General features: G+C 40.0%; 1 protein-coding gene across 1 annotated transcript in view; it reads right to left on the minus strand.

Moving 5' to 3' along the window:
• LOC143029316 (uncharacterized) overlaps window positions 1-12,500 on the minus strand; it is a 505,672-nt gene that overhangs the window by 118,005 nt on the left and 375,167 nt on the right. Inside the window, exon 4 of the mRNA XM_076192072.1 lies at window positions 4,236-4,331. Within this exon, the coding sequence (XP_076048187.1) occupies window positions 4,236-4,331 (96 nt within the window). The remainder of the gene's footprint in view (window positions 1-4,235; window positions 4,332-12,500) is intronic.

Consider the following 12,500-nt stretch of genomic DNA (forward strand, 5'->3'; position numbering starts at 1 on the left):
TCATCCAAACACGTCTTCATGATGCGATAATGCCCGATTTTTTTTGCTTTTTCTGTCTTCAGTCTTTCTCTCTTCTTCCTTCTTATTTTTCTCTTTTTACTCTCTTCTTTTATCTTCTTTAGTTTTTGTATATATTTTCTCAATTATTTTTCTATTTCTGATGTGTTTTATTTCGTTTTTTCTTTCTAGCCTCAGTCTTTCTTTCTTCTTCCTTCTTATTTTTTTCTTATTTTGTTTCTTTTCTTTTTTATATATTTTTACATTATTTTTCTATTTCTGATTTTTTTTCTTTACTCAGTATTTCTCTCTTCCTTCTTATTTTTCTCTTTTTATTTTCTTCCTTTTTTCTTCTTTATTTGTCGTATATATTTTCTTCATTATTTTACTATTTCTGGGGTGTTTTTTTCGTGTGTTTTTTTCTCAGTCTTTCTTCTTTCTTCTTATTTTTCTCTTTTTATTTTGTTCCTTTTTTATTCTTTATTTTTTAGTATATATTTTCTTCATTGTTTTTGTATTTCTATTTTCTTTTTGCTCTGTATTTTTTTTCTCTTTCCTCTTTTTTATTTTTCCTCTTTGTTTCTTTATTTATCTGTTCATTCTTCGTTTCTCTAATTCATTGAAAAAAATATTTTTTACTGCCTTATACATCTTCCTAGTCTCTATTATCCTTCTCGTTTCATCTTTTTTCTTTATTCCTTTAGTTTCTTCTCGCATTTTTTTGTCTTTTTTCTTCCTTATACATCTACCTTTTCTTTCTTTTTCATTGTTATTACCCTTTGTTTCTTTTTTTATGTATGTGTGTACGTGCATGCTTGTGCGTTTGTGTCAGCCTGTGTGCGTTTCTCTGTGCGTGTGTACGTGCACGCTTGCATGTGTGTGTGTGTGTGTGTGTGTGTGTGTGTGTGTGTGTGTGTGTGTGTGTGTGTGTGTGTGTGTGTGTGTGTGTGTGTGTGTGTGTGTGTGTGTGTGTGCGTGTGTGCGCGCGCCACTAAACTATATTTTCATATCCCAGGCACCCACTTGTTAAAAAATGAGTTTAAAATCTGATTCGATGAACCCCGTTTCATCAGGGAGACGCTTTTACAAGTAATGTCATCAAGCAATCTTGGGAACTCTGTGGCACTAACCTTCTCCCCCCTAACACACCAGCCCTGTCTTCGTGACAGACTCTCGGTAGCAAAGCGATGAACCCACAAGCTGTCATACAAGAGTGTTAGTATGCTAACACGGGTTGCTACAAAGTAGGAGTGGGAAGAGGAGGAAGAGGAGGAAGAGGAGGAGTATAGAGGTGGTAGGATCTTGATAAAGGACCCCATAAATCCTACAGGAAATTCGTGGGTTTTGGAACAGGTCCTACGGCCGCGAATGGGAGTCTCAGGTTCGAACCCGGGACAGATGCTCATCTAGATCAAACGTTTAACATCGGATGCAGTAAACGTTTGTGTAAACAACAAAACTGGCGGACATCGCCCCCTCTTTGTTTATGTATGGATTCGTCATGGGTTGGGTTTCGAAATCTCAGCATAGAGGGTCTGTTTAATAGAGGGGCGTGGACAGGGGCGTGGAGAGGGGCGTGTGCGGCCCATCGTTCTGAGAGCCGGGGCGGGACCTCAAATGGTACCCCAGAGAGAAAAGGGGAGGGTTCTGGTTGCCCAGCCAGAATTATCTGTTGACGATATTAAGGAGAACTAGGGTGGTAGTAACGGTGGTGGTAGTGGCGGTGGTGGGAAATGGTGGGGGGTTAACGGGGGTGTTGGTATAGTGGTGTCGGTGCTGCTGTTGATAGTAGTAGTGTTGGTGGTGGTAGTTGTGGGAATGGTGGGGTTAACGGGGGTGTTGGTATATTGGTGATGGTGCTGCTGATGATGGTAGTAGTTGTGGTGGAGGTGGTGGTGATGGTGGTAGTAGTAGTGGTAGTGGTAATGATGCTGGTGGTGGTTATGGTGGTAGAGGTGATACTGGTAGTAGTGGTGGTGGTAGTGGTGGTGGTGCAGGTGGTAGTGGTAGTAGAGGTGGTAGTGGTGGTAGTGGTGGTAATGGTGGTGATGTTTTTGGTAATGATGGTGGTGGTGGTTGTTGTGGTAGAGGTGGTACTGGTAGTAGTGATGGTAGTAGTGGTTGTGGCAGTGGTAGTGGTGGTAATGATGGTGGAAGTGGTTGTGGTGGTAGTGGTGGTGATAGTAGCAGTGGTGGTAGTTATGGTGGCAGTGTTGGTGGTTATCGTCCTACCCGTCGTCTTCGTTGACGTCATCGTGGAGGTAAGGGCAATATTATTGTTATTGTTGGCAGTGGTGGCAGCGGTGGGGCTGCTGGAGGTGGTAAAGGTGGATGAGGGGGCAATGGCGGTGGCGTATCGACGGAGGTAGCACTTCTTGCAATGCCATGCGAGTATAACACATACACTTCCTTCCACAGATTGCATTAGATGGAGAAGACTCTATCCGAGCGTAGTGAAAGCGTCTGGAGGGAAGAGGAATCACAACGACCACAGAGAGACCTAGAGGACCAAGAGTCTGCGAACTCAGAGTCCAAGAAGACGCGTGTCGTGACATCGATGGTGGTCCTCCTGCTCAGGTCAGCGAGCCGCCAGAAAGCGAAGCTAATTATGTGAGGACATGATTATGTGTAACGATCTACACGTGTGTGTGCATATACTCACACACGTACATACATACAGACACTCAGACAAACATATACGTACTCACACATACACACACGCACGCACAAACACACACACACACACACACACACACACACACACACACACACACACACACACACACACACACACACACACACACACACACACACACACACACACACACACACACACACACACACACACACACACACACACACACACACACACACACACACACAAAGCTTGGTGGTGTAGTAGTTAGCGTCAAATGACTACCACGCTACAGACCAGATATTGAACCCATCTCAGTGTTTGAAAGCAACAATTCTCTGTAAACAGTTACTGTTCCATTGAGCACAAGAAACTATGTGTGTGCCATATGTGTATAAGGACACAGTATCACCCATAGTTTAAACTGTACAAGATCCGAGTTTTCATCTGGGAAGGTAATAGATGTCAACCACGAATTCAGCATGTAATCCAAGACCATGATAAATGACGAATTCATATATGCACACATATTTACATACATATATTCATATACATACAAATATAATGTATATAAAATCAAATACCCTTATTCAATCACGTATTTCGAGTTTTTTTTATTCAAATATACATGTATACAATTTTCAGTGATTTTCTTAAATTAATCAAGGACCAGAAAGTCAAAACTTGTATGTTTATGGATTCTTCATTTATTTGTTTATTTACTTACTTATTTGTTTATTTATTTGTTTATTTATTTATTTATTTATTCATTCATTTATCTATTTATTCATCTATTTTATCTATATCTATTTATTTATTTGTTTATTTATTTTATTTATATTTACTTATCTATTTATTTATTTATCTATTTATTTATTTGTTTATTCATTCATTTATTTATTTATCTATTATTATCATTTTTTATAACTCTAATCTATCCTATTCAGCTCCCAGAAACCGCGAATCAGATCGAGATCAAGAATTATGTCTGTTAACCCAATAAGGACCAAATGTTTATTTTTGGTTCCTTAAAGGAATTCTAGTTATCACTTGAATGAATTTGTTTAGCACAAGGGAGAACTTCAGGCCAACTGAATCACTGTGGACATCCTGAACCATCCACTCCTTACTCCCCTTAATCCTCATTTGTTTTACTAATATTCTTCTCAATGAATTTATACATTTACATACGGTCTAACTACATATACATATGTTAGAAAATTTGTGAAATGTGCGTGTGTGTACGTGTGTGTGTGTGTGTGTGTGTGTGTGTGTGTGTGTGTGTGTGTGTGTGTGTGTGTGTGTGTGTGTGTGTGTGTGTGTGTGTGCACATGATTACATGTGGGTGATCATGTAACTGTACACGCTAATACACGTGTGTACGAGTATACAAAATAATATAATAATCAGGGTTGGTTGCGTTCCTCGGTGCATTCCTAGATGCGTTCCCTAGTGTCATGACTATATATGTGTCAGTTAGAACACATAGGATCGCATCGAGAAACGCGCCCAGCTCTGATAATAATACACCCTAATACACATCACCCCTTCCCAAAGATTGATCTCAAGTTGTTAATACAAACGTGTAAATTTGGGTACTTACCAAATTGACAGCGCGTCCCGTAGAAACCCCGAGGACAGACACACCGTCCCCGGATGCAGCGGCCTCCGTTGTAGCAGAAAATTCGTCCGCAGACGACTGCAATAAGGCACAAAAACACCGTCAGTCTTAATAAGCGACTCCTACTGGGAGTAGCCATCTTCCCACTTTCTATGTTTCGCTTTTTTTTTTTTTTTTTTAAGTTTTCTTTCCAACCTAAATGGTACGGAGTCGAATGTGTTTTTTTTTTTCGGTTTTGTTGTATTTGCACTGGAATTAATTTTGTTCAGCTAATTTCCACAGGTCATAAGTATTTAAATACGAATTGAACGTACATGTTGGACATTTTAATTTTTCGCTTGTGGTCCTGTAATTAGTATCCCATGTGAAATTACAAGGGTATAACATGAATATGTATATATATATATTTTTTAGTTATGGCGTGGTGAAGTCCTCACTTTTTCACTGTGGATCAAAATGATCTGGCGGAGATACATTCTTAATATGAAATATTTCTCTTCCCCTGACTTGGAATGTCTGTTTTCATGATCGATCACATATCGAGGAAGGCACTCCGTCTCGTTCTAACATCCAGGACGGATTTATGTAAACCACTCAGCTCTCTACAGGACAATTAATCAATTTTTGTTAATTTGCCTAGATTGGGGTCCTGTTTTCAATTAATTTTCACTCTGTTGGACCCCTTTTTCTTTCTTCGGGGAAGGGAATTCATATTCGACACAAATCGTGAGTTCCTCTATGGATTGTCTCTGAGGAACGTCATAATTCTGGAAGGAAAGCGATTATGAGTTTACTAAGTTGTTCGAGAAACAAAAAACGTCATAATTCTGGAAGAAATGCGATTGTGATTGTACTAAGATTTTCGATAAAAAAAATTGAAATAACATGTGGATGTCTTGCAGGTGTGGTGAGGTCGTAGTTATCAGTTCAGGAATACAAAGAAAATAAACAAGGAAATGACGCTCAGCAGTCATTCCCGGAGGAAATTAACGAGGAGTTAATGCTTTTGACGAACATTTTAAACTACCCCATGATGTATCAGATCTATGCAAATATATTTTCCGTTCCTAAATATCTATGTGCCGAAGCTCTTCTATGATAAAAGTGATTTACTTGTAAACAAAATGGATAGAAACAATAGTGAAAGATGTATATTTGACAGACCTGGACACCATGGCTAGTCTGAGTGTCAATAACAGTAACAAGGAAACGATACTAGATGACGTCAAGACTAGTTCAAGAGCACAAAATACAAATGTAGAATGACACAAAAAAATCAAAGCTATGAGGTGATTATATAACTGATTGAGGACAGACAAAGAACACTTTTGTCATCTTTTCATTTGAGGATCATACTATTGCGATATAAATGTCGCAACAGTTCTTATAAATTGCATAATTATCATATGATAAATATATATACGTATTTGCATACATATATACATATGTACATATGTATATCTATTTATATATCAAGAATTTTTTCCCCCTTATGTGGGAGGTAGCTGAGTCAGAGGCATGTCCCTACTCCCACTCATTCCACTCCCCCACCACCACACTTTCCACCCCTGCCATCTCAGCTCCTCGTGGATGACTGGTCATCCCTGCATCCGTTAACTTCCCTGGGACAAACACAATTCAGCAAGACAAAGTACATCCACAGCAAGGCCGCTTCATTTTTATATATGTTTTATATGTGTATATGTATATGTATATGTATATGTATATGTATATGTATATGTATATGTATATGTATGTATATATATATATATATATATATATATATATATATATATATATATACATACAAAGTTACATACATATATATCATTACAAAATATCTATGTGGTCAAGTCACAATTCTCGTCATTCTCACAAGTCTCACGAGATCAATCTGAAGACCCATTTCTCGTGAGGCCGTAAATAACGAGTCGCTCTCGATCTACTCATGAGGACCGCTTATCGGGACGAAGACCACGAATGTCCTGCCAGGGCCCCCGAATCGCCACCAGGCTCCTAAGGGTGAGTGGAGTGAGAGTGGAGTGAGAGTGGAGTGAGAGTATGGGTGGAGTGAGAGTATGGGTGGAGTGAGAGTGGGTGAATAGTTCGTGGTAGGGGTTGGATCGTGGCTGGTAGTCGGTGGTTGATTGTTGGTAGTTGGTAATTGGTTGTTATTGTTGTTGTTGTTCCTGTTGTTGTTGTCGTTGTCGTTCTTGTTCCTGTTGTTGGTGGTGGTCGAGGTGGTGTTGTTTGATGTTGTTACCATTGTTGTTGTTTTTGTTTTTTATTGTTGTTGTTCTTGTTGCTGTTGTCGTTGTGGTGATTGTTGCTGTTGTTGGTGGTGGTCGGGGTGTTGTTGTTTGATGTTGTTACCATTGTTGTTGTTTTTGTTTTCTATTGTTGTTGTTGTTCTTGTTGCTGTTGTCGTTGTGGTGATTGTTGCTGTTGTTGGTGGTGGTCGGGGTGGTGTTGTTTGATATTGTTACCATTGTTGTTGGTTTTTGTTTTTTATTGTTGTTGTTCTTGGTAGTGGTGTTGAGTGATGCTATCACTAGATAATGCATTTACCTCCCTTCCCTCTGCAGTCGTTCAGAATCTTGTTGACCACATGTAGCTCCTCTTTATCATCATCTCTGGCGCTGTTTTCGTCTTCCACTTGTCTTCCTGTCTTTGTGACTTCTCTTTCATTCCTATTTGTCTGTTCGTCTCTCTATGTACCTATGTGTCTATATGCCTATATTTTTGTGTATCTATTTGTCTGTATATATGTGTTCATCTGCTTATTTATCTATGTACCTATATGTCTGTGTGTCCATTTGTCTATGTGTTTATGTATCTATGTGCCTATGCACCTATATGCCTATATGTTTATGTGTCTTTGCGTCTAAATGTTCATATGTCTGTGTCTACATGTATGTGTCAATGTGAATGTTTCTGTATGTCTATTTTTATGTGTTTATGTGTCTATCTCTTTCTCCCTCTCTCTCCCTCTCTCTCCCTCTCTCTCTCTCTCTCTCTATATATATATATATATATATATATATATATATATGTATATGTATATATAATACATATATAATATATATATATATATATAATTTATATATATTGAAATATATGTATACGTATGTATATATGTATATATATATATATATTGGTCTCTCTCCCTCTTCCTGTTCCTCTCCCACTGCGTCTTCCTGTCCCACTCCCTCTTCGTCTTCTTCTTCCTCTCTCTCCCTTTCTCTCTTCTTGTCTCTATTTCTCTACATCTCTACGCCACACACGAACGAGGACAGCAACTGCCATTCTTTTGCCTTATTTGGTTTCGATTTTTTCATCTCCTTTTGGCCTAAGGATCCGTTTGATTACATTGCAGCATCAGTGGGAGAGACAGAGTATGAGCGGACGCCAGTGTCTTTTTTTTTTTTTTTTTTTACCATTTTTATTAATTTAAATAAAAAATATGAACGCCAGAGCAGAGAAAAAAAAAACATCGCATCTGTCACAAAAATAGCTGTGACGCAGCAGGGATAACAGAAGAATTATCATATCAATCATCTTGTAAGAAAAAAAAAATGAAATAGCGACAACTGTGTAACGGAAATGAAAATATTCACTCAATGTACCCAACCCAGAAACTGCTTTAAGTCTCGGAACAACCCGTCATGGAAAAAAAAGCTCGATAGTATCAGTTAATTTCATAAACATTGCACAATAAGCTTGGGTTAGTGACAGAAAACTATTGGTCACCGTAAATGGTGTAAAATCTAAATGGGGGAGTGTTTCTAGTGGAGTTCCCTAGGGTTCAGTTTTGGGTCCCTTATTCCTCATTACGTATATAAACGAGTTGGTGTAGTGGGCTAAGGCTCTGTGAAGGTGATCTTACGGGTGGCCGATAACAGTGGGTTCGAATCCTGCATGTGACTGTCATAAAAATGATCGTATATTAAACGACTTAGACAATGCGATTGATAATGATGTCAGTCAATTTGCGGATGACACTGAAATAGGACGCCTGACGCTGCCCCACGTGCATTTTCACTCAACCAACTGTGTTCGTTATTAGTTTTAGTTCCTTAAATCTGATGACGTCATTCCAAGAGTTTTATTCTGGATTATGCCAGACTACTTTATTCAGCTAAAGGCAAGCTTGAGATAGCGTTATATCGATCATCCGAGATGTCGCTTTGTTTAAGAAGCACCATCACCATTGTTGTCATCACTATTACCACCATCACCATAACAACCGCTACCACGATCTCTAAGACTGCAAATACCACCACTGAGATGTTCTGATAACCTTCTCTATTCCACTGCCCCTTCCATGCTCCTCAGACAAGCCAAACCATCCCACTTTATCTCTTGCAAGGTGTCTTCCATAAACACCCATTACTTGGGATCAAACAAAGCACGTGGGGGTGACATTCCACTTCCAATGAATAAATAAATAAAATAAATAGATAAATAAATAAATAAATAAATAGATAAGATAAATAGAATGAATAAAATAAATAGAATCAATAAATAGATAAATAGATAAATAATGAATGAATGACTGAATAAATGAATAAATGAATGAATAAATAAATGAATAAATAAATGAATAAATAAGATAAAATGAAATAAATAGACAAATGATAAATAAACAGATAACCCCTTCTCCTCCCCTCCCCCTCCCCCTCCCCCTCCCACCTCCCCCGCCCCGTTGGCACCCACTCACCAGGGGCGGCGCTTTCATAGCTGACCACAGCCGCCATCTCCTTCGTCATCGCCTCCGTCCGGCAGGTCTTGTCATCTCTCTGCAGTGGGCGGTCAGCCCACGCCCACGGGTAACGAGAAGCGATGCCCGGATAACCCAGCGTGGGTTGGGGAGGACGACGCTACGGGCCCAATGGGAGGGATGGGGGGACGGAAAGGGGGTTAAGGGATTGGGGGAAGGGGGAGAAGAGAAATAGGTACAGGGATGAAGGACAATGGGGAGACTAGGTTTGGTGGGGGGGGAGAAGTAAGAGCATAGTAGGAAGTGACACGCAGAAGTGGAGGATGGGGGATAAGGATAGTTTTGGGGATGGTGGTTAGGGCAAGGAAGTTGAAGGGGAATGTGTAAAAGGGGAAAGAGGGAGAGGAACAAGGACAATGCTGGTGGGCAAATGGGAGAGGGATAAGAGGAAAGTATAGGGAAGAAGGAGTGTATGAGGAGGAATCGTGAGAGGGAATAGGTTGATGATGAAGAAAAAGAAAAATTATGGGGTTGAGTGAAGGTTGGGATGGAGTGGAGATGGAGTAGGGGATAGAGTGGGGATGGAGTAGGGGATGAGTGGGGATAGAGTAGGTATGGGGAGAAGGATTGAGAAGGGTGAGAAGAGGTGATTGAAATGAAAATAAAGGGGAAAGGGATAAAGAAAGAAAAAAGGGAAAATGTGAGAGAATATCATATGAAAAGAAAATGGGAAAGGTTAGGGAAGATGGGCAAGAGAGGGGAAAAGAGTGTAGGATAGGGTAGGAAGTGGAAAGAAGAGAAGGGTCAGAAAGAGAGGAGAGGGAAGAGTAGGGAGAGGAAGGGGAAGGGGAGAGGAGGTGAGGAGAGGTGAGAGAAGGAGAGAAGAGGGGAGTGGAGGAGAAAGGAGGGAACACAAGCGGAGGATAGTGGAAGGAACATTGAGAAGGGGAGGAGAAGGGGGAAGAGAAGTGGAGGGAAGAAGAGGGGAGGAGAGGTGATTGGAGGGGAGGGGAGACGTGGAGAGATGAGGAGAGAAGAAGAAAGGAAAAAAGAGAAGAGTAAAAGAAAGATGAGGTAAAGAGAGGAGAGGAGAGAAGAGGAGTGGAAAGAGAAGGGGTTGGATGAGGGAGAGGGCAGGGAGGGGAGGGGAAGGGAATGGAGGGGATGGGAGGGGGATGAGAGGGGAAGGAAGAGGAGGGGAGGGGAGGGGAGGAGAGAAAAAAAGAGGATATGGGAAGGAAGTGGAAGAGAGGGGAGAGGAATAAAAGGTGGAGGGGAATACAGGAAAGAGAAGTGGAAGGAAGGAAGGAAGAAAGGAAAGAGGAGAAAGAAGGGGATGAGATAATGGAAGAGGGAAAAGAGAAAAAGAGAATAGGGGAAGAAAGTGGAAGAGAGGGGAGAGGAATAAAAGGTGGAAGGGAATATAGGAAAGAGAAGTAGAAGGAAGGAAGGAAGGAAGGAAAGAGGAGAAGGAAGGGGAAGAGATAATGGAAGAGGGAAAAGAGAAAAAGAGAATAGGGGAAGAAAGTGGAAGAGAGGGGAGAGGAATAAAAGGTGGAAGGGAATACAGGAAAGAGAAGTGGAAGGAAGGAAGGAAATAAGGAAAGAGGGGAAGGAAGAGGAAGAGATAATGGGAGAGGGGAAAGAGAAAAAGAGGATATGGGAAGGAAGTGGAAGAGAGGGGAGAGGAATAAAAGGTGGAGGGGAATACAGGAAAGAGAAGTGGAAGGAAGGAAGGAAGAAAGGAAAGAGAGGAGGGAAGGGGAAGAGATAATGGGAGAGGGGAAAGAGAAAAAGAGGATATGGGAAGGAAGTGGAAGAGAGGGGAGAGGAATAAAAGGTGGAGGGGAATACAGGAAAGAGAAGTGGAAGGAAGGAAGGAAGAAGGAAAGAGGGAAGGAAGGGGAAGAGATAATGGAAGAGGGAAAAGAGAAAAAGAGAATAGGGGAAGAAAGTGGAAGAGAGGGGAGAGGAATAAAAGGTGGAAGGGAATACAGGAAAGAGAAGTGGAAGGAAGGAAGGAAAGAAGGAAAGAGGGGAAGGGAAGAGGAAGCAAGTACCTAGCTGGGCGTGTCACCAAACTTTCCTAATCAGACAGTGGAAGAGGGAGTATTGATAAGAGACGAATTGGACACTCTGAGTCCCTAATTCTATTTTTTATTTATTTATGTATTTTTTTTACGGTAGGATTGCCAGGTCACTTACAATCGGGTGTTGCAGATAAGGCGTGTTTTATGTGTCTCTAGAGACATTTTTATTGCCCTCCGTATACCAATTCATCTACATATTGAGTCTATTCTCACACCTCTTTATCGCTGTTAGGCTTTTCCTCTCTCCCTCTCTTTCTCTCTCTCTCTCTCTCTCTCTCTCTCTCTCTCTCTCTCTCTATATATATATATATATATATATATATATATATATATATATCCCCAACTATATCTTTCTCTCTCTCTCTCTCTCTCTCTCTCTCTCTCTCTCTCTCTCTCTCTCTCTCTCTCTCTCTCTCTCTCTCTCTCTCTCTTTCTCCCATTCCTCTTTGTTATCCACTAGCACACTTGCATTATCTAAGGATTTTTTTTCTCTCTTTTTGGACACTCTTTTACATTTTTTCATCTTTTCTACAATCTTATTTTTTTCTCCTTTGTACAATCCCAACCTCGCGTACTGTTTGGGTACTCTGCTCATAACTTTTGCCTCGATTTTTTTTTTCCTACTTCACTTTCTTCTTGTACTTGCCTACCATATCCTTGTTTGGTATCGTGTCCACTTTCCTGGTACCACACAAACGCCTCAGACGATAATAATTCTTCTCCACCAGTTATTACTCCGTGTTAACAAGTTACACCCAAAAACAATTCGCTTCCATACAGTTGGAGGCTGTCCACATGAGACTCAACCAATTTGAAACTTGTTTTATGTATTTTTTCCGCTTTCGACCTAGTTATGGACCAAGAGGTCTCCTATCGCATGCTCCGCCTTTGTAATCCTTTGTAAAATCCTTTGTAATCTCCTTACTTCCTCTGTCATAGGTTAGGTGTTTCTCTGCTGTCATAATCTGTTGATACTATCAGCTATCCTACAATAACAACAACAACCAATATTCAGACTTTTATTAATTCTATCGCTTTTCTTCCTCTTCCCATTTTCTTTCTTCCGGCAGATCCATTTCCGAGCGTCAAGTAACTTACGGTGGTATTCTTAAAAGAAAAAAAATATTTCCTTATGTAAATCTTTCCTTATGTAAATCGTATATAAATCCTTGGAAGGGAAATGTTTTATTTTTAGGATTACTACCGTAAGAATCTTACGGTAGTATTCTTAAGAAATATATTTCTATATATAAATCTTTCCTTATATGAATCTTATATAAATCCTTGGAAGGGAAAGATTTTTTTTAAGAATACCACATATTTATATAAAAAGTGTAATGATCCAACAAATATCACTCGTTTCTATTTCAATTGTTTTATCCTTTATGTATTTTCATCTTTTGTCTCTAATGTTCTTAAAGGTTCCTAGTTATCCTT

This window comes from Oratosquilla oratoria, chromosome 10 (genome assembly GCF_046742065.1).
Source record: "Oratosquilla oratoria isolate Oo_2021 chromosome 10, ASM4674206v1, whole genome shotgun sequence".
Taxonomy (NCBI): Eukaryota; Metazoa; Arthropoda; class Malacostraca; order Stomatopoda; family Squillidae; genus Oratosquilla; species Oratosquilla oratoria.